The 25,815-nt window shown below is 35.8% G+C and overlaps 1 protein-coding gene across 2 annotated transcripts in view; it reads right to left on the bottom strand.

Annotated features, from left to right (window-relative positions):
* The window catches only part of REXO1_1 (RNA exonuclease 1), a 33,077-nt gene that overhangs the window by 1,262 nt on the left and 6,000 nt on the right, over positions 1-25,815 (bottom strand). The window contains exons 5-10 of one of the 2 annotated variants that reach the window (XM_035732634.2): positions 24,391-24,552; positions 19,076-19,328; positions 17,136-17,297; positions 15,612-15,725; positions 9,471-10,067; positions 7,643-8,092 (exon numbers count right to left, since the gene is read on the bottom strand). In XM_035732634.2, the coding sequence (XP_035586071.1) occupies positions 7,992-8,092; positions 9,471-10,067; positions 15,612-15,725; positions 17,136-17,297; positions 19,076-19,328; positions 24,391-24,552 (1,389 nt within the window). In that variant the 3' untranslated portion in view covers positions 7,643-7,991. Of the gene's footprint in view, positions 1-7,642; positions 15,726-17,135; positions 18,511-19,075; positions 19,329-24,390; positions 24,553-25,815 lie in introns of those variants that run through there. The other variant, XM_051212239.1, reaches the window with a different exon arrangement.

Consider the following 25,815-nt stretch of genomic DNA (forward strand, 5'->3'; position numbering starts at 1 on the left):
AATACCAACATATTTTGCTATCGTTCCATGATACGATGGCAGATTTTCTCTGAGTTTGTTATCAGTGCCTAGTGTGTGAAGATTTAGTGTACTATGTGTAGACTGTATTCATGATACCGTAGTGTGTCTAGACGTCTTCACATGTTTGTTTTATGTGTTTGTGTCATCAGACTAATTCTGTTGTTCTGTGTTATTTAACCTATTCGTTGCTGTCAACGATAGTACTTGTAAGGTAACATGGACAAAGATTTCAGCAGAATAGCATGAATTCATTTTATTTCGTTTGGTCGTCGTCAGCTGCTTACAACCTGTGACATTTAAAAATTATAATTACATACATGGAAGAGTTTAGTTGGAAGTTACTTTGAAGACACGACAGTATAGTATAGCAAGGGTGTAAATGAATTCAATAGACTGAATAGAATACTGTTGTTAGCGGAATATAAATTGAATTAAAGCACATTCCGTGCAAGATTATATCGGGGCACGTTGATTAGTTATTTCTTGACTAATCAGTGCTAGTGGATACTTGAAGACTCTAGAAAAACCATAAATATTCTAACGTTTTTCTTATTGTAAGTCCTACTTCTATCTACCCTTGTTATTTGGAATATAATTTCGTTCCTGATCAACCGTATTCTGATTTGGGGACTTGTCGAGTGATTTGGTGTCCAAGAATACTAAGCAATAAGAATAGCTGCGTCGTAATAAGAGAAATTATAACAACTGTGAATATACATATTATGGGAAAGAAAATTCTACGACATAGATATTAACAAAAGTCCAAAGAGCTAGAAACGTAACGAGTAAACGCTGATAATACGTAAGAATAAAGTGAGTAAAGCCCAGTCTATAAAGATAAGATCACTAGCTTAGAAGACAAACGGAATAAAAAGACAATGTACGTAATTAGTTGAAGGAAGATTGAACATAATTTTCATGTTACCAAAGCTAAGAAAGGTTTAAATCCTTCGAACGCTTAAATCAGGTTTCTGACGCCCGTTAGCAACGGTTTTAATAGACTAGAGCTTGACTGTTTACGAATCATTTTGAAGGATTGCAAAGTGTCGAGTTTATGTCCTTTATCCAACAGATGTTTGGTAATTGTGCTGTTTAAAGTAGTTCCCTCTTGTTCGAAGACTTTTTGAAACGTATTCAAAAATGTAAGATACGGCCCCTTTTCTGTTCGACCAATATAGCTGTTTTGGCAAGTACTTATAAACACAGTTGGCGGTAATATGAGTGTTTATCGACATTTGATTAAGTGACTAAACATGTTTTATACAATATTAATAGTTTGCCTGCCTGGTACGTTTTGGTTAGATTCAACACGTTAAAACAGTCTAAGAAAATCCCATAATTCATAATGATAGTTTGATGCTATCCTTTCTCTCATGTTATACATTGTCGTCAAATATACTTATTAAACAAGTTTGCAGTAGACAAGGATCCCATCAAATTTACAATTTATTCATTAGTTTTCCTACCGTTTAGGTACATATTCAGTCATCACGTATAGGATATTACGATTTCTCCACTCGATGTGTCTCTATACGCACATAAACTGATTAACACAGTCTGATATAACCTAGTCACCTATATAGTGTTTGGGTGTTATGTTTAGCTTAACTAGAGAATTCACATGTCTCAAGAGTAAGGGATTTATTGTAAGTAGATTATTCGCCTAGTCGTTATCTTAAATAGTTCGGCCACCCATAAATAAACGTATGTCGTATTATTATTCAGATTCGGGCAACACAAAATCCTGTAGTTTTAGTCGTCTCCTTCATAGCTGGGTTGTTCAGTTGTAAGCGGAGTTGTATAGTAGCTAAGTCGGGTCACATTATCTGGCTTCTTCAATGTAAGATAAATGTACTAGATGGGACTAGATCTCAAATTTTACGGCCCATAAGTCTTAACAGATATCTACTCAGCCGCATTATTTTTTACTTGAAGTGGCTCTTTTGTTGTTTCATCCGCATTTGATTATGTCAGTCAGTCAGCTACAACGTAGGACCAGGCACATATGTGCATCGGTCCAGGTTGCCATATCGCATTAGCACAGCAAGATGAACACCGGATTCATAGGAGTGGTTAGGTCAAAGGTGGTAATATGTAAAAGAAAGATTGAATATAAGGATATAGTACAGGAAGAAAGATTTCGTACGTAGAACGAAAGATATGAAACGATTTTAATCTCATAGTTTAAGGGAGTACAGAGAGTGTATACGCCTACGCCATTGTGATGGCTAAACGGCTCCGTAAAAACTCGGAAGGATAGGGACACACGTCGTTGCCTTTTCGTCGTTTCTCCCTACGCTCCCACTGACTGCAGCTCAGATGATGTGAAAGATGAATTTTACAGAAAGCTGTCCGAACTTTTTCAGAAAGCTAAACGCTCAGACATAGTACTCGTATGGGGTGACTTTAATGCTCAGATAGGTAGCTTAAACCAAACAGAAAGGCATTTAGGTGGATATTTTAGCATTCCGGCATCAGTGCTTGAAGTCACTAACTTCTAGTCTGAGCCATGTTGGTAGATGCAGACTATTTGGTTGGGGTCCGCGTGACTATTGTAACCAATGGTTGGAGACTCTTGGTGACATGGCTCAGAATCGATCACAATGGCGTCGTTGTATACACTCCCTGTCTTCCCTTAAACTAAGAGATTAAAATCGCTTCATATCTTTCTTTCTACGAACCAATTCTTTCTTCTTGTACTATATCTCTATATGCAATCTTTCTCTTACATATTACCACCTTTGACCTAACCACTGCTATGAATCCGGTGTTCATCTTGTTGTGCTGATGCGGTATGGCAACCTGGACCGATGCACATATGTGCCTGGTCCTACGTTGTAGCTGACTGACTGACTGACAGGATGATTTTAACCCTCTTATATATTGGGACGATAAGTGATTGTGACCAGTCAGATGAGATTACGTCCAACTCCCAGACCTTAGTTAAAATATTAGTCAACCTAATCGCTAAAATCGGACCACCATCCTTAACGACCTCTAGAGCCAATCCATGTGGACCAGCTGCCCTTCCTCGTTTCAGATTAACTATAGCCTTTCGAGCTTCAGCTCGAGTTGCGTGACCTACTTCAATGTTTCATTCAGGCTGTCTGGGAATGGTGGGTAGTTGTAGAGTAGCTGAAGGCCAGCTTAACTGTTCTCTAGAATGTTTCGCCCATCGTTCTAAACGTCTGATGAGAGTGTCGTCTTTTTCCGAGATAGTCTCTTTTACACTTGACTTTTTAGTTCCAGTTTCTTTTATAAGTCTGTAGAGCTGTCTTGTGTTCCCTATAGCCGCCGCCTTTTCCATCTCTTTGCTTTCGTTGCCTACCACTGCTTACGGTCGTACATTAGACTTTGCTTAACCCAGATCTGATTTGTTTTCGCTCTTCATCGTGTTCAGAACCTGATGGGATGAGTTTACGAGAATCCATCAGTGCAATAGACCTTGAGGGAATCCATTGGTTCTTTGTAACCCTGTGGTTTAAATCACTAGATGTCACAACTGGTCTATTCCTACCTTGGAATTAAAGTCACCTGCTACGAGTACTATGTCTGAACGTTTAACTTTCTGAAGAAGTTCAGATAGCTGTCTGTAAAATTCATCTTTCACTTCATCCGAGCTGTAGTCAGTGGGAGCGTAGGGAGAAACGACAAAAAGGCAACGACGTGTGTCCCTATCTTTCCGAGTTCTTACGGAGCCGTTTAACCGAACATCACAGGGATCCACTCTAATAGTGCTTGTTCCACCCTCATGCTTAGTGCTATGCCTACACCTGCCAATCCACGAGAAACTAGCCATCGGGTCGCCAGATACACGAAGGGTGTATCTCGTCGGCTCTCCGTTTTGCCGAGGTGAGGTCAAGTGACTGACCACTCAAGGGTTCTGTATGCGTGTTTCGGAGACATAGATATCGGTACAAGGAGGCACCAAATACATATGCGCCACACAAATCCCGTTTGATATGTGTGAGGGCTGTGATACTGCCCGGGTGCCCAAACCGAAGCAGGTGATTTTCTTGGGAGGGCACACCCGGAGCCTTCGACCTGAAGGTCTGATCCACAAGGCAGTGGAGCATCGTAAGGAGATGCAGTCCCATGGCAGCTGGTGACCAACAATGGGTTCGTACGCCATTTGTTCCTTCATGATACTGGAGCTTATGTGCACCATTGGTTTGGAATCAGGGGTTTTCAACTCCCCTAGGTGGAATCTCCATGTCCACCAACCCGGTTAAAGCACCGGACATTCGCTTTTTTTTCTCAGTTTCGTAAACACCCCCGCCACGAGAAGGCAGTGAGTAGGACTTCCTTAGAAGAGGCTATATACACGTAACCATGTGGGAGCGTACTACCCCACTCTCGGCCGTACCAGTGCATTTGAGGGCGGTTTTCAATTCCCAGTCGCCCACACCGTGGAAGGGTCCTTCTGGAGGTGCCTGAAAACAAAATAGGATTAGAGGTGATCTTATTGACCTGAGAGCGTGACCGCGGTGCCGAAGGGATAACTGCTTGAGGTCGGTCACACACGACCCTTTTATGAGTAGTTTTTGTCAGCTCTATACTTGTTGAGACCTTACCGCCGGAGACGGATATCCGTGGGATAAGGCGAGGTGTGCATTTTTAGGGTCGACCTTTTCCACCCCCACCTCTCCTTGTGGGAAGGTAGCATCACTGTCATGCTGGTTGTCTGAAGGAAACACCTTACTGCTGTCACACCTCTGTACAGTCAGCAGTACGAATTCGCCTTCGGACCTTATGTTTGTTGCTTTTAGTTTACCGCTCTTCAGTCGACCTGTTTGGCATGGTAGGACCTTGAGGAACGGTTGTTCCAGCCAGTATAGCTCGGTTTGTCTCACAACGACAGAAAAGCCCGACCACCACGTCAACGTAGCAACAACGATCGGGATTTGATTATATAGGACAGATCATCCATCAAGCCTCGTTTGTATGGCACTAGGTTAAGAAATATGACGACTAGAATACTGCTCTGTCCGTGTGGACTTTCTGCAGTTTGTAATAGTCTCGTTCAGTATACCTTTGGGAATTTCGCTGAACTCTTGCCGATTTTTAAGTCATGTAAACTACTTTCGGCCTGTTTGTATCATGTTTAGTCTCATTAATGGACACTATATTAGTCTGTCGCGGTGATTGTATATTTGCGTATTTCCTGCCTTTTTCGGATGGCTTCTTGTTCCACTGGTTGTTAGAATTATACATTTAAAATGTATATAGTGGTACTTTTGGTGAATAATAATCCACAGGTCGGGTGCCGTTTTTTTCATATTCCACAGCTCAGTAGGGGGTAAGGTACCGAGAAAATCGCATTTACTGTTAATTCATATGCCTTCAGTCCAAATCCGTTCCTATAACCATAATAATCCTCTCACTTATCAATATTCAGTGCCCTCATATTGTCTCTCCTCTGTGTTTTATCAGCCTTTTCACATTTGCTGATTACCGGTACGATCAAATATAACTTCACATGCATTGATACGGATTATGTATGGTCTGTTAACTTCTTATGAACGTTTATTTCATCCTAAACTATTAGAATCCTTCTACGGAGTCAGAAATAGCAGTTCGAAATTTACTTGGACGAAATTGAATTTACCCGGTCAATCAGTCCTAACCAACACAATAAACAAGCATCGACTTAAGTTGCCAAATCACACCAGCATACCGAGATGAGTTGTAAAGTTTCCAAAGTTATAGTAGTATCAATGGTAGTAGAAGTATGGTCCGAAAAGAATGGATAAAACAAGAAAATAAAAAATGAAATGACAGAGACAAAGCCTAAGGTAAGATAGAGTGGAAGCTTCTGTAACCAATTTTAACCACGTCACTCAAAGTTTCCAGCCACTGGTCTCGATGATCCCGGTAAGGTAAGAATGACTTGGGGTGGCATAATGATTTTGTAGATTGATCCTGTTCTTGTTTTGTTGCTCCTGTCTTTCAACCTTCTCTTATCCCAGACATTGTGGGTTGCGTTAGACGGTGGTTGAGGGTACGTGATATCAATAATTAGAAATCTGGAGACTCATCAACCAGCCAATATAAGTTATATACATAAATTAACAGTAATACTCCTGAACAAGTGAATTCATCTGATCACATTACGTCACTAAAATATTTATTTAGAATTACGTATAACATTAAACCAAAATGGTATAAATTGGTCAGTTATGCAAAGCAAAGCTCTCGTGACTAGCTTGTTCAAGTTCCAGTAATCGAAGGCGTCAATTCACCTGCGTTCGCAGTCGAACATACCATTTCTTGTTATTTTTCGAACTTTCCTACACTTATAATTCTCCGTAATACACCGGTTTTATATATTTACTACATCAACGAGGGATAAAGTTTTTTGAAGGAAACGACCTACTGATTAGTCAATTGGCCTATCGGGTTACAGAGCATCGTAAGGACGAAATGTTATTATCAACAAAACACTGGTTGATGGGTCACACAAGTGGATTTATTTTAAAAAAGGCTATTAACACAGAGAAACTGATGAACTTCGCTATATTAAGTTCCACTGTGAATATTATTATTCATATCATTACATAAAATGACTTTTGCCAAATACTACTTACATAAATGTCAGTTTATGTTAACAAAAACAGGAAATTTAAGTACTTGGGCCAACTTTTCAAATAATATCATCTTCGACTGAAAAGAGTACACTAAACTGTTATAATCAAGTATATACACGCTTTTTTCAGACAACATTCAAATGTAATGCCTAATGATGAAAGTCGGATCTTACGTAACACTAGGATCTCGAGATTTAGTTCCATAAATTAAAGATGATTGACTTCAAATGTACAACAACCTAGCCTTGACAAACTAATAATCGGAATAGTATCTATCTTGAATTGTATATATCAAAATGGGTCTTTAAAGACATTTTGTGCCCGTTGATCTGACTCCATTTTAGATTGTATGGATGTTTGCTATCGCTGATTCTCGTATATCATAGTCGACTTAAATCACGTTAGTCAATAACGTAATTTAGATAAGTCAATTAACGAGAATGGCCTTTGAATACATATATTTTGTATGTAAAGTGAATGTAATAGAACAGAGCAAAATGACGTGCAGGGAAGATGGCTGGGAAGCCAACTCCAATTCAAGCCGGGCATTACTCAATATTTATAGGCAGACAAAATAACTACAGACATGTGATGAGTCATGGGACATGAAGTGTACACACATACGCTCATATGAAAACAGTCAAGGCTAATAAGCGAATAATTAACAAGGTCAAAACATGACTCAAGTAGAACGAATAGAATGGAATGTCCGGAAACTAGAATAAGATATATTATGGGCTAAAACTAATGACTAACACTACAGACAGACAAAAGTGAACAAGCACTGATTGTTTTAAAATATTCATCCTAGATTATTTATTTAAATAACAATTAATTCATACTATATTAGATATTTTGAATATAAACAGTTTTTATAACACCCTTCTCCTGTGAAAAACATCCATTCAGTAATCCTATACATTCTGATAATCTTACCAATCAATCGAGCTGTTATAGCATCAAATAAACTAATTATAGTTTCAATAAAGTATTGTCTAAGGTTACATTTCACTATCAAAGACGTGATAACTCACTTTTTTGGTTAGAACTAATAAATTTTGTTAAACGATGTAACAAAATAAACTAATCAAAGAGTATTCACCTAATTATTAGCGATCACAGTGTAAATTGACCTGAAGAGTACAAAATAAAAAGAGAAGAACAATGAGGAATGGGAAGGATAATTCCAATTTCAAGTATGAAATCAGTATTTATATTTACCTAACTACAGGCTTATCATAGTGAATATTTACAATAACAAATGTAATTAGTAAGTCTTTTTTTATAGAAAAGTTCAGTGCATAAGTCTTTTGAAAAGTATTAAGAAAATTGGATTAAACAAAAAATGTTTATATTTGATTGTATAATCACAGATAAATTTTATTAAGGAAAATTCCACTTTCCACAACGTAAATCTTCTTTGACTTTGTGTTGAACAAGTTGCATGCAGGCAACAGCATCCTCCATACTGTTGTGACCATTCTCTTCATTAAAAGTAACGAAAATAAATTATTTACATTAATACCATAAAATATGTACCTGCAATTGTCAAATAAATAAAAATCAGGATACCTCACTTTGTAAATACAATACACCATATACTTGAATCATGATTTCACTCGAAACTTTATTGCTATTATTATATCCGAATGGATTTAGGAAGGGTTATTCTTCGGGAATTCATGACGTGCGTTTCGCCGTATCTGGGACTTGCCAGCTGGAAGTACTTGTATCCTAAGGTTGATGTTTATCACAGGATTCGACCGTTTGTTTCAAGCGGCATCGCTCTACCCAATTAGCTAGTGACTACCATCAACTTGTGTGACCGGTTTGAAATTTAATTTAATCTGAAATGGCCTAGGTTATTCTATTGTTGGTATTTTGACTGAAATTTTGTTCAGTCTTGGCGTATAGGCATCCTGTGCGGATTGGCCTCAACAGTCATTATGACATAGGGTGATATAGAACAGATGGATGCCAACCGAGACTGACCGAATTTCATTCAAAATATCAACAATCGGATATTCCAATCCATTTCAAATATAATTTGATCCTACAGGGAGTACTTTTATTATTTTAATTTATAGTTATTAAATTTTCTTTCAGTTATCGTATTTTTATATTCCCCATATTGTATGACTTCGGTTGATGCATAAACTATTGTTAAATGTCTTACTTTCCTACGGTAAATACAAATGGTAGCAATAAATAAAATGTATGAACTGGTAATTCACAGGTCTGTTCAATACACACTTTAGTGGTCATAAATGGACCAGCACTTAAGTAAGATAGAGTACGGTGATAGTAGTGTATGGTACCATATTGTAATTTTAATTCAGAGATCAATAATATATACAGCAATGATTATTATACACAAACATCACACTTCCCTAAGTTAGTATTCATTGTTTACAAACCCATAACTTAATTTTCACTTATGGCATAGTCACTCACACATTATAATTGCTGTGTCCAGGTGTATGATGTATAATATCATGGGTTTTGAGTTATAATGAATAAGTGTATAACAAAAGTTATATTTGCTTTCTAAGTTCGAACTAGAGGAAAGCTGCATCAAAGATCAATCGGAATAAAAATTTATAACGGATGTTGCATAAAAATAATTAATTGTTGTCGGCCCAAATGTGTCAATGGTCACAGTAAACCTCAGTAGTTTAATGATAGTGAAGTGTATTCATACCAAAGGACGATATCTAGTGTTTATTTTAAAGAAAATGAAAAAAGACTCATCGTTATAATAAACATATTAACGTAAAGCAGATTAAGAACGAGCCAAAATTAGTAAGATTTATGTTATCCGTTGCATTTTTAACAAATACATAAACCAATAAACCTACTTACCATCTTGTTGTATAATTTGTTGAAGTATTTCACTAACTAAATTCCTTAAAGCTCGTTTCTTTGGTAAACCTAAACGATGCGGAAATACAATAGAAGTATCGACAATTTTCTTATGTATCAATTTAAGGGCAGTTAAATCACTTTCTAAACTATGACCAATTAATATTGTATCCGAATCGAATAAATGCAATAATTTTGCTTGAATATCAGTAATATGATATTTTGCCTGTTCTATATCTTCTAATTTTAAACCAGAAAAACGTGAATTACAATCAATAATTGGATTGTCTGGACAAACAAATTCATCGAGAATAACTTGAAGTTTTGGATTGATAATAGTAATTCTAGCTAGTTCACAACCACCAGTTGTATAAACCATTTCACAATCAAGAGCGTACACATTACAACTTGAATTATTGTCATTATCTTCATCATATTCTTGTGATTTTGGAAGTGGTGGCAATGTAATAACAAAACCTTCATTATCTAACCATTTATTAGCATCGTGAACATGACCTTTAGGACAGATTTGACAGCCTGGTTGACCAATATCACCATTACAACATAAATATCGTAAATCAAATCCTTGACCAAAACCTGTAAGGAGAACAAAAACAGTGAAGTCATATACACACAAAATATGAACATATATGAGAAGTGAAGTAAGGTAAAGTGATTCTATTTACCTAGTAAAAGCTTGTGCACTGGGACTTTGAGTCATAATTATCTATGATAACAAATATCATACTCCATTTGGCTGTCTAGACTATAAGTAGGCATGGAAGGATTAAAACTTGAAATTCAGTGGTTGAACATCAATAATTTTAGCCAATAAACCGCCATCTCATTAGAAGTGAAGTGAGATATATTAGATCCATGGTGACAATCATAAATCTTAATAAAATGTATGTTTAATACCACAAATTTTGAAAAGATGACATGAAGTCGTGATAGTATTTTGATTTAAAGTAAAATATGTATATATTAGTTAAATACATAGAACTTACTAAAAGATACTGTAAATATTTAGAAAAATAAATAAATCATAATTATTGAATGAAAAACAAAAGTATGAAAATTACTTTCAAGATGAATAGATTTTCAAATGGTTTTCTAAAAGATCTACATTAACAAACAACATTGAAACGTTATATTTATTAGTTTAGTCCTGTGGTAATACTACCTAATACCTAGCTCCACAAGAGCAGGTAAATTGGTAAATGCACATTGAGTTGGTCAGATGCGATAATTTATCTTTCAGATTATTGGTGAACAGTGATCGGCTGGAGAATAATATATAGATCGTTCGATGCGTATTTTATCCAAAAGAATTCAAGAACATTGTCCGGCGTGGCTAAAAAGAGGAGGCGACGGTTCAATAAGAAGTTCTATAATCGAACACCTTGTGAACACAGGTCACTCAATCCAGACAGACTCTGCGTTCAAAGTCATCTACAAGGTAAGTAGAAGCCTTCCTAAGACAATTAGACTGCATCTTCTTTGCATTGCCGAGGCAATAGCCATACATTTTGAAAAAACCAGAATTATGTGTACAAAAGAGACTGGTACAACCTCTTCTTTTACCATGGTCTAAATGTATTAAATTTTTTTCTCTTTCTTCATACTCTTGTTCCTTTACAACCACCTGCTTCACCTTCCATCTTCCCTTCAAATCTTCTACCCCCAACCGGTTTGTTTTTATTTCCACGATCATTCCGATTACATTTCATCTCCGTTTCAACATTTTGTGTTATTTTATCATGCTGAGCCATCCTTACCCGATGAATACTTAAGCCATTAACTACCAAACTTTCCTTGTTTAAAAAAATTTTTTTTAATACCTTTGTTTATTTAACCTCACTGTCACCATGTATAACAGAAGTTTATTATCAGTATTATTATCACCCTGTAAAAATAAGTATATATATTTGCGATTGTACAGCTTTGAAAATGAATTCGCCGAAAAGAGAACTCTTCGCTGAACTAATCTTTCTTTCTTATTTATTGTCATAATGGGTGTATTCCGTTTATTTATAAACAACATTGAAACGTTATATTTATTAGTTTAATCCTATGATAATACTACCTAATGTTTCAACTTTGAATAACATTATCATTGTCATTTTGAAATATTAAGTTTGTTTATTACCAATAAAATTATGTATTTAATAAGTGAAAATATATAATATCATAGAGAGGAAATACAATAACATTCAATTAAAAGCAACAAAAAATATCCATATTATTATGTATTAAACTCATAGGGGCAATTAGAAATAGGAAAAAATGAATGAATGAATGAATGAACAAAACTCTGTAGAAAGAGGAAATCTGAAGTCACAGCATTATCCAATCTATTGACCTAACACCAATGGATGTAGGGTCATATAAAATTGAATTGGTGAACAATGTGAGAGTGATCAAATCATAAAATTAACCTATTATAAAAACCAACTGTATAGAAATATATGAGAGCATATTACCAAATCATTTTTATGAAGGTATGCGGCTAAGGTTAAAACTACTACAATTAACAGGAAAGATCAAGTTCCCAGGTTCAATTAAAGGTAACTACTACAGTATACAGTTAATCGAAGGAAAACTATCAGAAGTAGTCAAAAAATAAATGCACAAATTGTGCTGGTAATCATTAAACAGCTGAATAAATGTAAGATATTTTTCAATCAATTGTAATTGATGTGTTGAAATAACTAAAAACGACTAGATGTCGCTAATTACTTGGCCGAAATTGATATTTCATAAAAAATATATTTTTTTTATCATAAACTCTCATTTGACCTATTGGTTTCTATTATACGATTCGCTATTCTTAATGTATTCGTAATCTATTAGTTACAGTGTCTCACATTGACAGTCACTTTCCGCTTGATCTAGTACAACTGTGATGTGGTCTGGTCTGCCTGTATAGAAACTACATATGTCTGAAATATGTTATTCATGCAATGGGGTTTTTAAAAATAAAAATCAGTAGATAATCTTGGAATTAGTGATTTTTAGAAAGAAAGTCGAATCAAATAGATAAATATTAAAATAAAGATAATGAGTGTTAAGTCGAATGGGTTATTAGTATGTACTAGTTCCAACCAACCGATTAAATCGCAAGCATAATTGTACTATATAGGGGGAAATACCGACTCACATTCTTAACCAATTGATTTCAAACAAACCCCTGAAGATTCATTTATTTTAACAAAACCATATAGTAGAGACATGAAGACAATCTCATTAGTTTTAGACGAATTTGACAAACAGAAAATGTTAGTAGTCATATACCCATCAAAATAACCACATATAGAAGTGTTATATTTGTATCTTGATTATACAAGTTTGAAAAACAAATGTTCGCAGATAACAACATTGTTCCACAGATCTGGGATTCTTAGAATTTCTACGGAAAAAGTGAAATCTTTTACTGATATTGATTAACGTAACGATTCAAGCTTAGATAGTAAGTTAGATTCAAGTTGCGGATTATTATTTACCTAGACAAGATTATCAACCACGCATTTATGTCGAGATCAGTCTATCTTAGTATAAATACATACACCATTTACAAGTACTTTGTTCAGTATCTAGCTTCCTAAGAAGTGTTATCTTGTTCGCTATAAATCTGTTAACAATCAATTTTTAAAAAGAGTGATCGACTTTGATCGTTTTCAATACACAGGCAGCTAAAGAAGGCAGGATTGGTAACACAATGTAACTCGACAAAACATATCTTGGGTATCCCCCGCTTTTTCTCCTAACTTCATACATATCTACAGAAAATCTGCCTCGAACAACGCTTTTCAGTAGCAATGTCAGTATGATAACTTAGTCCTTAGAAATGACAAGCTTACCAACTACAACCGAACTATAGGTGTTAGTTTAGGTGGAGGGGTTTGGTTTGTTAAAAATGTAGTATTTGAAAGAGATTTGTATGTCTTGTATGAAGTAAGGTTTTAATTTCCGTAACTGGTTTCGATATTTTACTGTTTTAAAAAGTGTTAGGGGGCCTCATGCACTTTTTTAGAACCTCTTTCATAATTGGAAAAGAAACTAGAATCAGTAGTTGTTAAATTGACACTTACGCTCAAAACTTGTTCATAGATGTCAAATATTTATATTAAGGATAATAATGATAAAAAATGCATAACTTTAACAGTTTCACAAAAATCAGTTTGCATCTTGAGTTATTGTTTAAATTATTTTATGCGACGCTATTAATCAAATAATCATTAGGTAGTCAATCACACGATACGTATCAAATTATTACAGGTAGACGAAAGAAAATGGAACCAAGCTATGAAAAGAAATACACTTAATTACAGAATATACATATGTAATTAAACATTTCGATGGTAAATAATCTATATGTTCCCACAGAAAGCAAAGAATAAGGATTTAAAGAGACTAAATATAACATTTTTTAACTGAGAGAACTAAACTATGAGTCCAATTTGGCTAAATAGTAAAATGATGCTATACGTATATAGTATACCACAGTCAAATGAAAACAATAAGTAACAGATCTATCTAGGTGTGGTTTATGAGAATTTACCAAAAAACTCATTTAGAACCTTTAAGATACTCATATTTTCTCCGCCATTTGAGGCCTCAATGATTAAGTGGGAAAGGAGAGAGAACAACGCACTGACATCATTGATTCGAAAACTGAACAGACATGAGACCACATTTCCAGGAATTACTAATATTGCAACACTAGTAGGTATTATTGTTAAATGACAAACATGAGTACATATATTTTTGATAATCACATTGTGAAATGTTCAATTAGCATTTTTGCACCCAATATAAATATTTAGTGACTGATAATATGGTTAGATTATGAAATATGAAACACGATATAAAAAGAACAGTGAACTAATCAAAGGATTCTTGATTCTATCTATTTCTCAAACTTAAAATTGGATGTACAGTAATACAAGTAGAATGAAGAATTTTAATTGAAAGAGGAAATTGCCAAAACTTCCAGACTATTTTATTAGTCACATACATTTACCACTTGTTAATTTGAAGAGTTATCTCAAAACAGATCACACAATGTAATTATGGGTCTTGATATTTCAATTTCCCAATGACTAATTTAAATATATAATATAACAAACAGAAATCATGCTTATAGTTTAGTTACCGAAGTAAACTATTAAGATAATAATTGTTTATGAATCGTAATTTCTAATTGCTTTAAAATGCAGTCCGATATAATACACAAACTTCAGCAAACAAGTAGAGAATTTGGCAATACGGTTGAGTTATACTACCAATGATAGTCAGTCAGTCAGTAACAACGTAGAACTTCGTACGTACGTACATCAGTTCGAGTTGCCATACCACATTAGCACAAAGATGCAGTTGCCGATTCGAATCCCGTAATGGAAGAGGTAGTAAGAGTATAAGCAGTAATCGGAAAGATTAGGGTTTGGAGATGTTATTTAAAGAGTATAATCCAGTGAAATAAATCTGGGGAGAGAAAAAAAAGAGACAAGGAGGAATCAGAAGATTAGAATTTGGGAGAACACAACGAGTAGATGCGCCCGCGCCATTGCAGACAATTTTGAGCCATGTCATTCAGGGTCTCTAACCATCCGTTGCGATCATCTTGCGGTCCCCAACCAGGTAGTCTACACCTACCAACATGACTCAGTCCATTCGTCAGTGACTTTATGTACTTGTGCCATGTTTTGGTCTGGCCGCCCCTAGCTTTCTTCCAACCTACTCCTATACCACTGAACATCGCACGTCGAGGCAGTCGGTGGTTGGGCATACGTAACACGTGTCCCAGCCATCTCAATTGATGAAATTTCACTACTTGATCAATGGATTTGCCATCCTTACCTAGTACCCGTTTCCTAACAACCGCGTTACTTACTCGATGGTCCCAATGATAACATAATTCAAAAATACGTAACTACTACACACAGAATTAGGATATATTTATTGAATTAGTGACAAATAAACACTACTTATTAGTTTAATCCAAAGAAAATAGAGTTGAAGTGATTCCCCCAATACTCGGAAATTTAATAACAATGGATAAGTAATACCAGATTATAACATGAAACCGAACTCCAAACTAAACAATTAGAAACTGATATATATATAACCTTAGCTACTTACTTCGTTGTTTCACAGCTTTACCCCAATGGTAAATGCATTCGCCCTGAGTTAAAGAGTATCCATATTCATCAACAAGAAATCGTGTACCACAACGACAACATACTCGTTCGTTAGCTATCGAATAAAAGCGAAAATGTTTTATGATCATTTAAAACTACTGAAAATTGATAGAAAAAAATTTGTTCAAAAAACATACCTTTCATAAAATTTAGCAAAAATACATTTTATATAGTATAATCCAAATTGTATGGAGATTATCTTTAAAAGATTTTGAATACGCAAGCAATTTTTTAATATTTAATACTAATTTTTAAAGGCGAATTCGTTAATTATTTAAAACCTTATTCGAAACAAGTTGACTGATAAGCAAGATTGTAATATGGGAGGTTAAATGATACAATAAGTGTTGGTACATGATTCAGTGTATAATAATTTAAACAGCTAATACATTCATTTGAACCCATCGTTTGGTGAACTTCGCTTTGTTCATTTATTCATTTCACCATCAAATCAATGCGTCCGTGTTTTATGAGTACCGCGAAAATTGTTGCTATTCAATGAAACATTGAATAATTCCGTAAATATATCAGATACAAACACAAACTAGTTCGAATTCTTGAGTGAATATAACTAGTAACAGATATACAGTAAGGGGTTGTGGAGATTGTTGAATTTCATTGAAACCATAATCCGATCTAAACTACATCACCATTGAAAACCTGGAAGCAGTGCAAGGTCATTTCGTCCTAGTATGGGATTCTACAGAAGTGAGCACCCATGATCCAACACGCGGAATTCGAACCCAGGACCTTCGGTCTCGCGCGCGAACGCTTAACTTCTGGCCCAAGTTCAAATCTCTAAGACAGCATTAATTCGCCTAACATTTGAGATACAACATGTTAATGATAACTAACTACTACAAAAAGCCTAAATTAAACTTTGTATTGACCCTATCTGATCATCTAACATCAAGACAAACTGTACCGGAATTATTAGGTCATTTAGCCTGATTCCCATAGTGTAAACAAAGACGATAGAATCTAATCATCACTACAGATTTGAAAAGATACTGACTAGTTACACTGACTAACTAATATACCGACGATCAGTATGCTTAACAGACAAGTCATATTCAGATAATTATGACAGTTTCAATTAAAATCTAGTTAAATATAGTAAACAACTTGAATACGTGCAACATGATATGCTTTGAAAAAAAAAATTTATCAAACTCAAAATAATGTAATATTGATTAAGATTATTCTGTAGAGCTCGAATGGATATAGATTAAAATGTTATCCGAAAAAAAAGTAATATGCATGTACCGCAATATTTTAAAAAGTTAACATCGAACCATACGATGAATATAAAACAACAACAAAATATCCTTTCTTTAAAAAAGTAGTAAAATGGTTGAATCATATGCATTAAACCACATAGAACACATAGACAATGTTTAAAAAGTGAACATTGAGTTAACCATCCAAATAATAACTGTAATTCACAATATGTTAACTAACTTACATTGACAATTACCATATAACTGATTCTTATGTTCTGGTAAACACAGAGCAGCCTTCCCACGAATAATTGTGTCATTTTCTACTAATTCGAGAGGATAACCATTTGCTAACAAATCTTCCTCCGATAATAAATAAGATGTTAATTGACTATACAGAAGAGGTCCTTTAAAAAAGAAAAGTTACTTTTTCAAACAAAAAGAACGTAAACATGATCAAAAACTACTCATGAATAAAGAAAAGAATTGTAAAGATATGGAAATTTATATGTGGAAAAAATATACACACAGTGCTTAATATTATTTACATTACCGTTGAGAAAACACTCATTCACCAAGTACTTGGGTAGGAATGACATTCTAAGTGTGAGCTAATAGTACTACTTAGTGGCCCAGTGTGAAGTAGGTGAGTTGGGGTTTAAACCTGGGATTTAGTTGCTGGTTCGAACCCCGACTCCACCTACAGTTTGGGCAAGCAGGTAATACCATTGGCCTTCACACTAAGTGACGCTCATACACGTTACTTGGTGAATGGGTTAGTTGTATTATTATTGTTATTATTATCGTCATTAGTATTACTATTATTACTAATAAAAAAGTAACTTTTATAGCATAAAAATCTTAATACAACAAAAAACTGATTTAGAACTATAAAAAATGTGGTTGTACGTCTTCAATACGCATAGACCTTCCATGATGTCAGTAAACGTTCTAGATACATGAGTTTGTAGGTATCATTACCAAGGTTTGATTTGATAGTTTCGAATAAATTGTGCATTGGGTAGATTGTTATTTAATCTCTGAAGAAGTGACTTACACTAAGCCACGAAACGTCAGAAAATCTAATTTTTCTACTCATTGGGATATTACAAATATATTATTTATTTGTTCTAGATACATGTTTTTTAAGTACAGCCCAAGACCACTATACTGTTTGACAGATTAAAGGCCATCCTACATATACATAGCGATTGTTGTAAATACCCATTTTTAATCATTTATTACGCACATTTATTTGACAACAATGGTCACGTTTGTAACATTCTAAATGTACTGTACAAGTAACAAGTGGGAAATGCTGACATCAGAGACAATAATATAGAAGGAATGTCAGTATTGATGAGTCAACTTAACTCAGGAACCAAGTGAAGGTTACACATCCCTCTAATGTATGTGGGCCTGACGTATGCAAATACATGAGGCAGGTTTCAAACCTGCATTTTGACCATATTTTTACGTAGTCCAATTCAAGTCAAACTGTGTAGTGGTTAGTAATAACACTTGGCTCTATAAAATAAAGTACGTAGAACGACGTTTGGATCTACGATCCACTTTTAGAAATCCGAGTGCTTCAATCACCAAGCCAACGCTTTACTTCTGATGTGATAATCTATAGATCTGAATGATTATTAGTTCTATTATATGTCAGCTACAATTATCTAGATAGGCCTATGAACTTGCCTATAACATAAACATTTTTGAGAGCAAAATGTATTGATTTGCCAAGCAACCTAGATTAACTTAATATGGTGTTCAATTCATTTTTTGTCATTCAGTACCTAAGCTATAGATAAAGTATAAAAAACCAACAGAATGTTTATGAATCACAATTATTACAGATCAAGTTTTGAATACGATAAATAATAAATAATAGATGATCAACTACTTTATTAGATCAAAGTGATCAATGATAAATGTGTAGGTGAGTTGTGCATTAAATCTCAGTTAAATGTACATTTAGAATGTAAACTATAAAAAAATTAATATTTCAGTAATTAAGCTCAAGTTTAGCTTAAATTGAAGAATAATCATTCGGCAACTACTGATGAAATGTCCAATAATTATCGAAAGGGACAAGAAACAATACTAAAATACATAACTGACATTTTCTAAAGTCGAAATGAATTAAAGGAACAGAATTAATAGGGAGTAAAGAATAAATTACCTTTAACTAAACGGTCAAGTTTTTCCTCAGCATCATCTTTCTTAGCATTATTATTTGAATCATAAGCAGACAAATGTGAACTAGTGATTGCAGGACGTGTAACTACCGTCAGACTGGATGAAATTTTCGATTTTTCACCTAATTGTATGGATTTTTTTTCTGCTTTCAAACATTTTAGCCGTTGGATTACAGCATTTAAATATGCCATTCGACTACCTGCTTTGTCATGACAAGCTTGTTCATCTTCAAGAGCCTAAACAACATCAATAATAAAAATAATATTGACATTTGATTTAAAATATACTGCGATGAGAACTATACAGCTGACCATCATGATAACTTTCTAAATTTTCTAGCTTACTAGCAAATTATACAAAATAAGAGCTATTTATTAAGATGTCCTGAGTTATTGACCAATAAATATTAGATATCAGGGTAACGAACATATAAGACGTATGTAGTGTATTCTACTTACGTCGACAGACATAAGTAGTACATAACACCACTCAGAAGATAAATGCTTGTCAAAAGAAGGTTGAGAAGATTGTACTGAAGAAAATAGAAAGGAATTGTGAACTGGAAGATTCATAAATGGTGTACAGGACAACTGATGGAAGATTTGCACATGAAGCATTTAGTGTATGGTAGCCCCCAAATGACCTGGTATGGCCGAGAGTAGGATGGGCCCGCTCTCCCTCTCAAAATGCTCTCACACGGCCACGCGTATACAGCCTCTGCCAGGGAAGTCCTACTCACTGCCTTCTAGTGGCGGGGGTGTTGTTTACGAAAATGAGAGGACGAAAAGCGAATGTCCGTGGCTTCAACCGAATCCCAAATCAATGGTGCACATGGGCTCCAGTATCCTGAGGGAACAAATGGCGTATGAACCCATTTTTGGTCACCGGCTACCATGAGACTGCATCTCCTCATGATGCTCCACTGCCTTGTGGGGCAGACCTTAAGGTCGCAGGTGAAATAACAGGGACTGTCTACTGCAACTGTGCACAGACCACAACCTGTTTCTGGCTAGCACTAACTTTCGGCACAGCCATCGCCAATGTGCCACCTGGCGTCCTCCCTCTGCATCTCAAGCCTGGACTCAGATTGATCACATCGTGATCAGCTACCGCTGGCGTGGTTGTGTACAAGACTGCCGCTCTTTTTCGAGTACCTATCTGGACTCTGATCATGCCTTGGTCTGCGCCAATCTCACCTTACTTTTCAGTGGACAACGAAGTGACCGCCACCAAAGGATTGATGTCAGCAAGTTGGTTGCAACTTCTGTTGCAAGTAAGTATCGATTTGAGCTAGCCTCTAGGCTAGCTACCACTCCACCGAAAAGTATAGATGAGCATTGGTTGCAATTGCAAGAAGCCATGAAAATGGCGAGTAAAGTCACTTGTGGGTTCGCGAAACGTCCCGCTTATAAGTACTGGGTTTCTTCTGGTTCCTTACAACTCATTGAAGCCCGTCGGTCTACTCCGGGTGACCGTGAGTTTGACCACAAACGAAGGATGTTACGTAATGAAATTGGGCAAAGCTTGCGTGAGCACTGAGAAGCCTGGTGGTCGAAGCGTGCTAATGTGCTGGAAGCAGCAGCTGCATCTGGTAACTACCGGAAGCTCTTCCAACTCATCCGAGCCACTGGCAGCAAGAAGTCTGGTGTGAGTGAAACAATCTGCGAGGATGATGGGATGCCAATCACTAACATCCATCGACGTCTTGGACGATGGGTAGAATTCTTCGAAGGGCAGTCCAACTGGCCTGTTGCTCTGGCAACATCGGTCAGACTGTCCTGCCCTCCATGGCCGGTAACGACTGGTCCACCAATTGAGGCGGAAGTCTGCAAGGAACTCCAACTCTTGAAGCGCTACAAATCACCAGGCCGAGATGACTTACCTCCGGCCCTTTTTAAAGATGGTGGTGACTTTCTGACTGAGGAACTGACTGTGTTGTTTACAAAGTTCTGGGAACTAGAGAGTGTTCCGACGTCCTGGAACGAGTCGATAGTTATCCCTATCTTTAAAAAGGGTTCACGTCCTTATTGTAACAACCATCGGGGTACAGGTCTACTTACGATGTAGTCCAAACTATTGGCTTCTGTCATACTTCGTAGGTTTTTCAAAACCAAAGAAAGATTGACTCGCGAGGAGCAGGCTGGTTTTCGTTCTGGTCGACGATGTATTGATCATATCTTCACCCTCCGTCAAATGTTAGAACACCGTCATACTTATCACAGGCCAACAATCGTAGTGTTTCTTGACATTAGGGCTGCCTTCGATTCGTTGGACAGGACTGTTCTCTGGGGTTGTCTATTGAATATAAGGGTGTGCCTGGGAAGTTTATTAACATCCTGAAGGCCCTATATACAAACACCTCAGGCAGAGTGAGGGCATACAACCACCTCTCTCCATTGTTCCATTCAAGCAGTGGGGTTAGACAGGGTTGCCCAATCTCACCATTCCTCTTCAACTTGGCCATCGACGACATTCTGGAAACAGATCTGATGGATGTAAGCAATAGAGGTGTGGATCTGTTGCCTGGAGAAAGACTTCTCGACCTTGAGTATTCGCATGATATTGTCTTACTGTGCGATAATGCCCAACCCATGCAATCCGCACATAATCAGTTGGCAATCAGTGTCCGTAGGTATGGTATGTGCTTGAGATGGTGCTTTGCACCTTCGAAGTGCAAAGTACTTCTACAAGACTGGCAGGATCCTAATCCTGTACTCACCCTGAATGGTGAGCAGATAGAAGTAGTCGAGAAGTTCGTGTATCTAGGTAGCTATATAAGTGCTGGTGGTGGCGTGAGTGATGAGGTCAATGCACGTATAGTGAAAGCCAGAGCGGCTTATGCCAATCTGGGCCATCTTTGGCGCATTCGTCATGTCAGTCTGGCTGTAAAGGGTCGGATCTACAACGCGTCGGTGAGAGCAGTTTTGCTCTATGATTGGGAAACCTGACCTCTCCGAGTTGAGGACGTTAGACGACTCTCTGTGTTTGATCATCGCTGTCTCCGAAGGATTGCTGACATCCAGTGGCAACACCATGTTGGTAATGCAGAGGTTCGGCATCGTGTGTTCGGGCACAGAGATGATAATTCAATTGGTGTCACCATCTTGAAACACCGACTTCGGTGGCTTGGACATGTTCTCCGAATGTCGTCCCAGAGAATTCCACATCGTGCATTATTTGTCGACTCTGGGATTGGTTGGAGAAAGCGGAGAGGTGGTCAGTACATGACATGGTGTCGTGGCATGAAAGAAAGCTGCAAAGGACTGGCTTCTGTTGGTCCTTCACGACTCCCTGGTTGGGGTCTGAGAGATGGTGCTACACAGTGGCTAGAGACGTTATCAGATATGGCTCAGAATATAAGCTAATGGCGATCCTGCTGTAAGCTTCTTTTACTTTTTTTTATAAAGTGGTTGTATCTTCCTTAACTGAAAGATTTCTTCTGATTGTATCTTTCCTTCTCCCCCATTATTACCATTCTTCTTCTTCTTGTTATTATTATTATTATTAAACCACCTTACACTAATCTATTCGTTATTGTTCTTTTTTTCTCTTCGAATTCTCATTGTTTTGTGTGTCGCATATATATTTGGTGCCCTCTTGTACCAATATTTATGTGTTCAAATAAATAAAGTATGGTTTTCATATTTTAAGAAAGAACTCTGTAATTTTGCAGTAAACAATAAATTAGTTGTCCCCAACTGAGTTCTCGTTCACTACACGTATATTGAAGACTGATGCTGTATACAGTTAAATTAAAATGTTGCTGTATTATGGAAGTTAAAGTTTAAATGATTAAATTAAATTTGTCAATGTACCTAACTTATCTACCACATAAACAAATCCTTCAGCATAAACTTTAATTTTGAAAACTAATAATCCATGTATTAATTAATAAGAGTTAGTGAAAACCTTGAAAAATAGATTAAACATGATTTTTTGAGTTTTATGACAAATTACAATCAATGTAGCATCAAAAGTAAATAAGATACTTACGAGGGACAAAACACCTCAAATGAGATAGTATTACATTATACTAACTGGCACTGTATTGAACGAACACTTAAGTGGGGAAACCAATTTATTGTTTAATGCACAGTTACAGAGTGCTTACGTAAAATATGAAAACGATACATTAAATACATAATTTGCACATCTTCTATTAGTTGTCCCTTACATGCTTCATGATTCTTACAGTTCTGTTGTTATTACAATTACTTTCTGTTTTCTTCAATTGAATCTACTCGATCTTCTGCTGATATACATTCCACTTCCGATTGATGCTACATGCTACTTATATCTGTCAATATAAGTAACATACACCACACTACTATCGTTACTCAGTCGAAGTAGAAATAACAATAATATTTTTTAATCATCCACAAATAAATACATTTAGGGTATACCGTATTGTATGTTTATGAAGGATATATGCACAAAATCCCATTTGAATATTTACTAGGCTTGTTCACCGATTCAAAATAATAATAAGAATAGTAATATTGGTTTTATTCAATGTTATATATTTGATACAATATCAAATTCTCAGCAAAGTAAAGAGATGGTTGAAGAACTTTTTGATTTATAAAAACTATGCATTTGAGCTAGCTTGATTACTAGTTTTAAGCACGCTGGGGTTCCATAGCAAGGTGACACATATGACCAGAGTATTCGTGATGACTCTAGTAAAACAATAGCTTACTGCGATAATTTAAACTCGATTTCATAAACAATGAAGCACATAAGTATAAGAAAAGAGAATAACAGAAGTAAAATAAAGAGTAAAGAGCGTGTGTATATTCAGTAGGTTTGTAATTAGTCATCAATATTTAAATTGACATTTACCTGTAAGCTATCAATTATTTGATAGTTGTTGCAAAAGAAAAGGCATAGGTTGATGTATAATGACGATTAAATTTTGTAATCTGATACAAATATAAAATCATATAGTCAAATATCACTAATGTTACAACTCAGAGAGTAAAAGGTTAAGAATTTAATCAAAAAGTGTAATGATGTCTAAGGGAAAGTCTATCTATCCAACCTTAGGACATTATAGTACACACAGGTAAGCAAACTAAATAAAACAATGAAAATAGATCTGAGTAACCATAATAATACAGGTATTACAACTAAGGGTAATTATCAAGGCATAACAGTCAAATCGGAGGATATAACTAACAGTAGTACGTTAAATGATCAAACTTAAAGAATATTGCATAACTCAAGAAAATCTAATGAAAATGTAAACCTGTTAGAAACAAACAATCGTACGCAGTTTTTAAGGCAAGTTAAACCTACACGCTTGTATGCATCAGAGGGATGGTCATATATTAAAAGGCACTCTTCAATAAATTGGTCCAAATAGCGAGTTCTAATTGGCATGGGAATTTTGTCACTTTTGCGTAGTGGAATACGAGGTCTTGTAACATATTCATGTTGTACATTTCCTGAAGCAATAACCTAACGTTTGAAGACAATTCGGTAGAAAACATAAACGCATAAAACGTTAGACAGTATATAAAACATGGGGTCAAATGAGTTCGTTTTCAGTTGAAAATATGATTCTTTACTAATGTTTGAACATCTACGTTAGCTTAAAAAAAGCCCATTTATAGACAATCATAAACTACTCTAATAACAACAGTCCACAATAATGTACATGATTATTTACTAAAGTATAAGTTTGTTGTGTAAAGATTAAAGACACTTGAGTCACTGAATTTATAGTATTCGGAGCAACATTAGAATTTGAAGGTCCCATGACTGAAAAGAGTGCCCACACCATTGAGCCATAGTTATGTAAATCGACACGATAACCGCATTAAATTGTCCCCAATAACCATCTAATAGTTAACATAGTCTTCACACTACTCTGGCTATTTATATGGGGACTTTCTGTTTCGAAAACAAACTATACTAGATTTCTAAGGTAGCAAAGTAAATTCAACAGATAAAAACTTCAATTAAATTTATTTTCACGGTAAATTAGTGGTTAATAATCAATTATTGGGTAGTAGATTTGGACCACATTTTTATCTAACTCAGTTTGGACAACCACGTAACATCACTAGCCCGTACATAGTGTGGCTTGAAATTAAGTAATGCGCGAATCTGTATTTAGTAAACGAATTATAATTAACATAGTTTGATTATCACAAAAATATATTCAGAAGTAAACGACTCTAGAAATGTTGGGAATTTGTTAACCAACATGATATCAATGTACTTAACACAGACTAAGTATTTATAGATCATTTACGTGATCTGTGGTAACCAATATTTTATAGCTTTTCCGGAAATTCCACCTGAAGTTACACGATATTTACAACTGGAATCACGTTTATTGTAAACAAACCCTTCCAGAAATATTCAACCTGAACCTATTATATCTGAGCACCTGTAGTTCACTCGCATCTTCAGTAGTCGGGAAAAATCATTAGCCACTTGTTACAGTGAAGAAAGTGACTAGTGACATCTAGTAAGTGTAAAAAAGGTTGGCCTAATAATTTCAGCATCAAAAATCGTGAAAATTCAACTATATGGATGGTGGCTAGCAGTAGAATCCAGGACGCGCGTTTCTTCCTATTTTGAAATCGTTAGCTGGATGTACCTGGATCTCAGAGTCGATGCTCACGTTGGGACTCGAATCCAATAAATTTCACCTCAAATACCATCTCATCATCCACTTGGCTATAGAGTCCAGGTAGCCATTGGCTTGTGCGA

The sequence above is a fragment of the Schistosoma haematobium genome, chromosome ZW (assembly GCF_000699445.3).
Source record: "Schistosoma haematobium chromosome ZW, whole genome shotgun sequence".
Classification (NCBI taxonomy): Eukaryota; Metazoa; Platyhelminthes; class Trematoda; order Strigeidida; family Schistosomatidae; genus Schistosoma; species Schistosoma haematobium.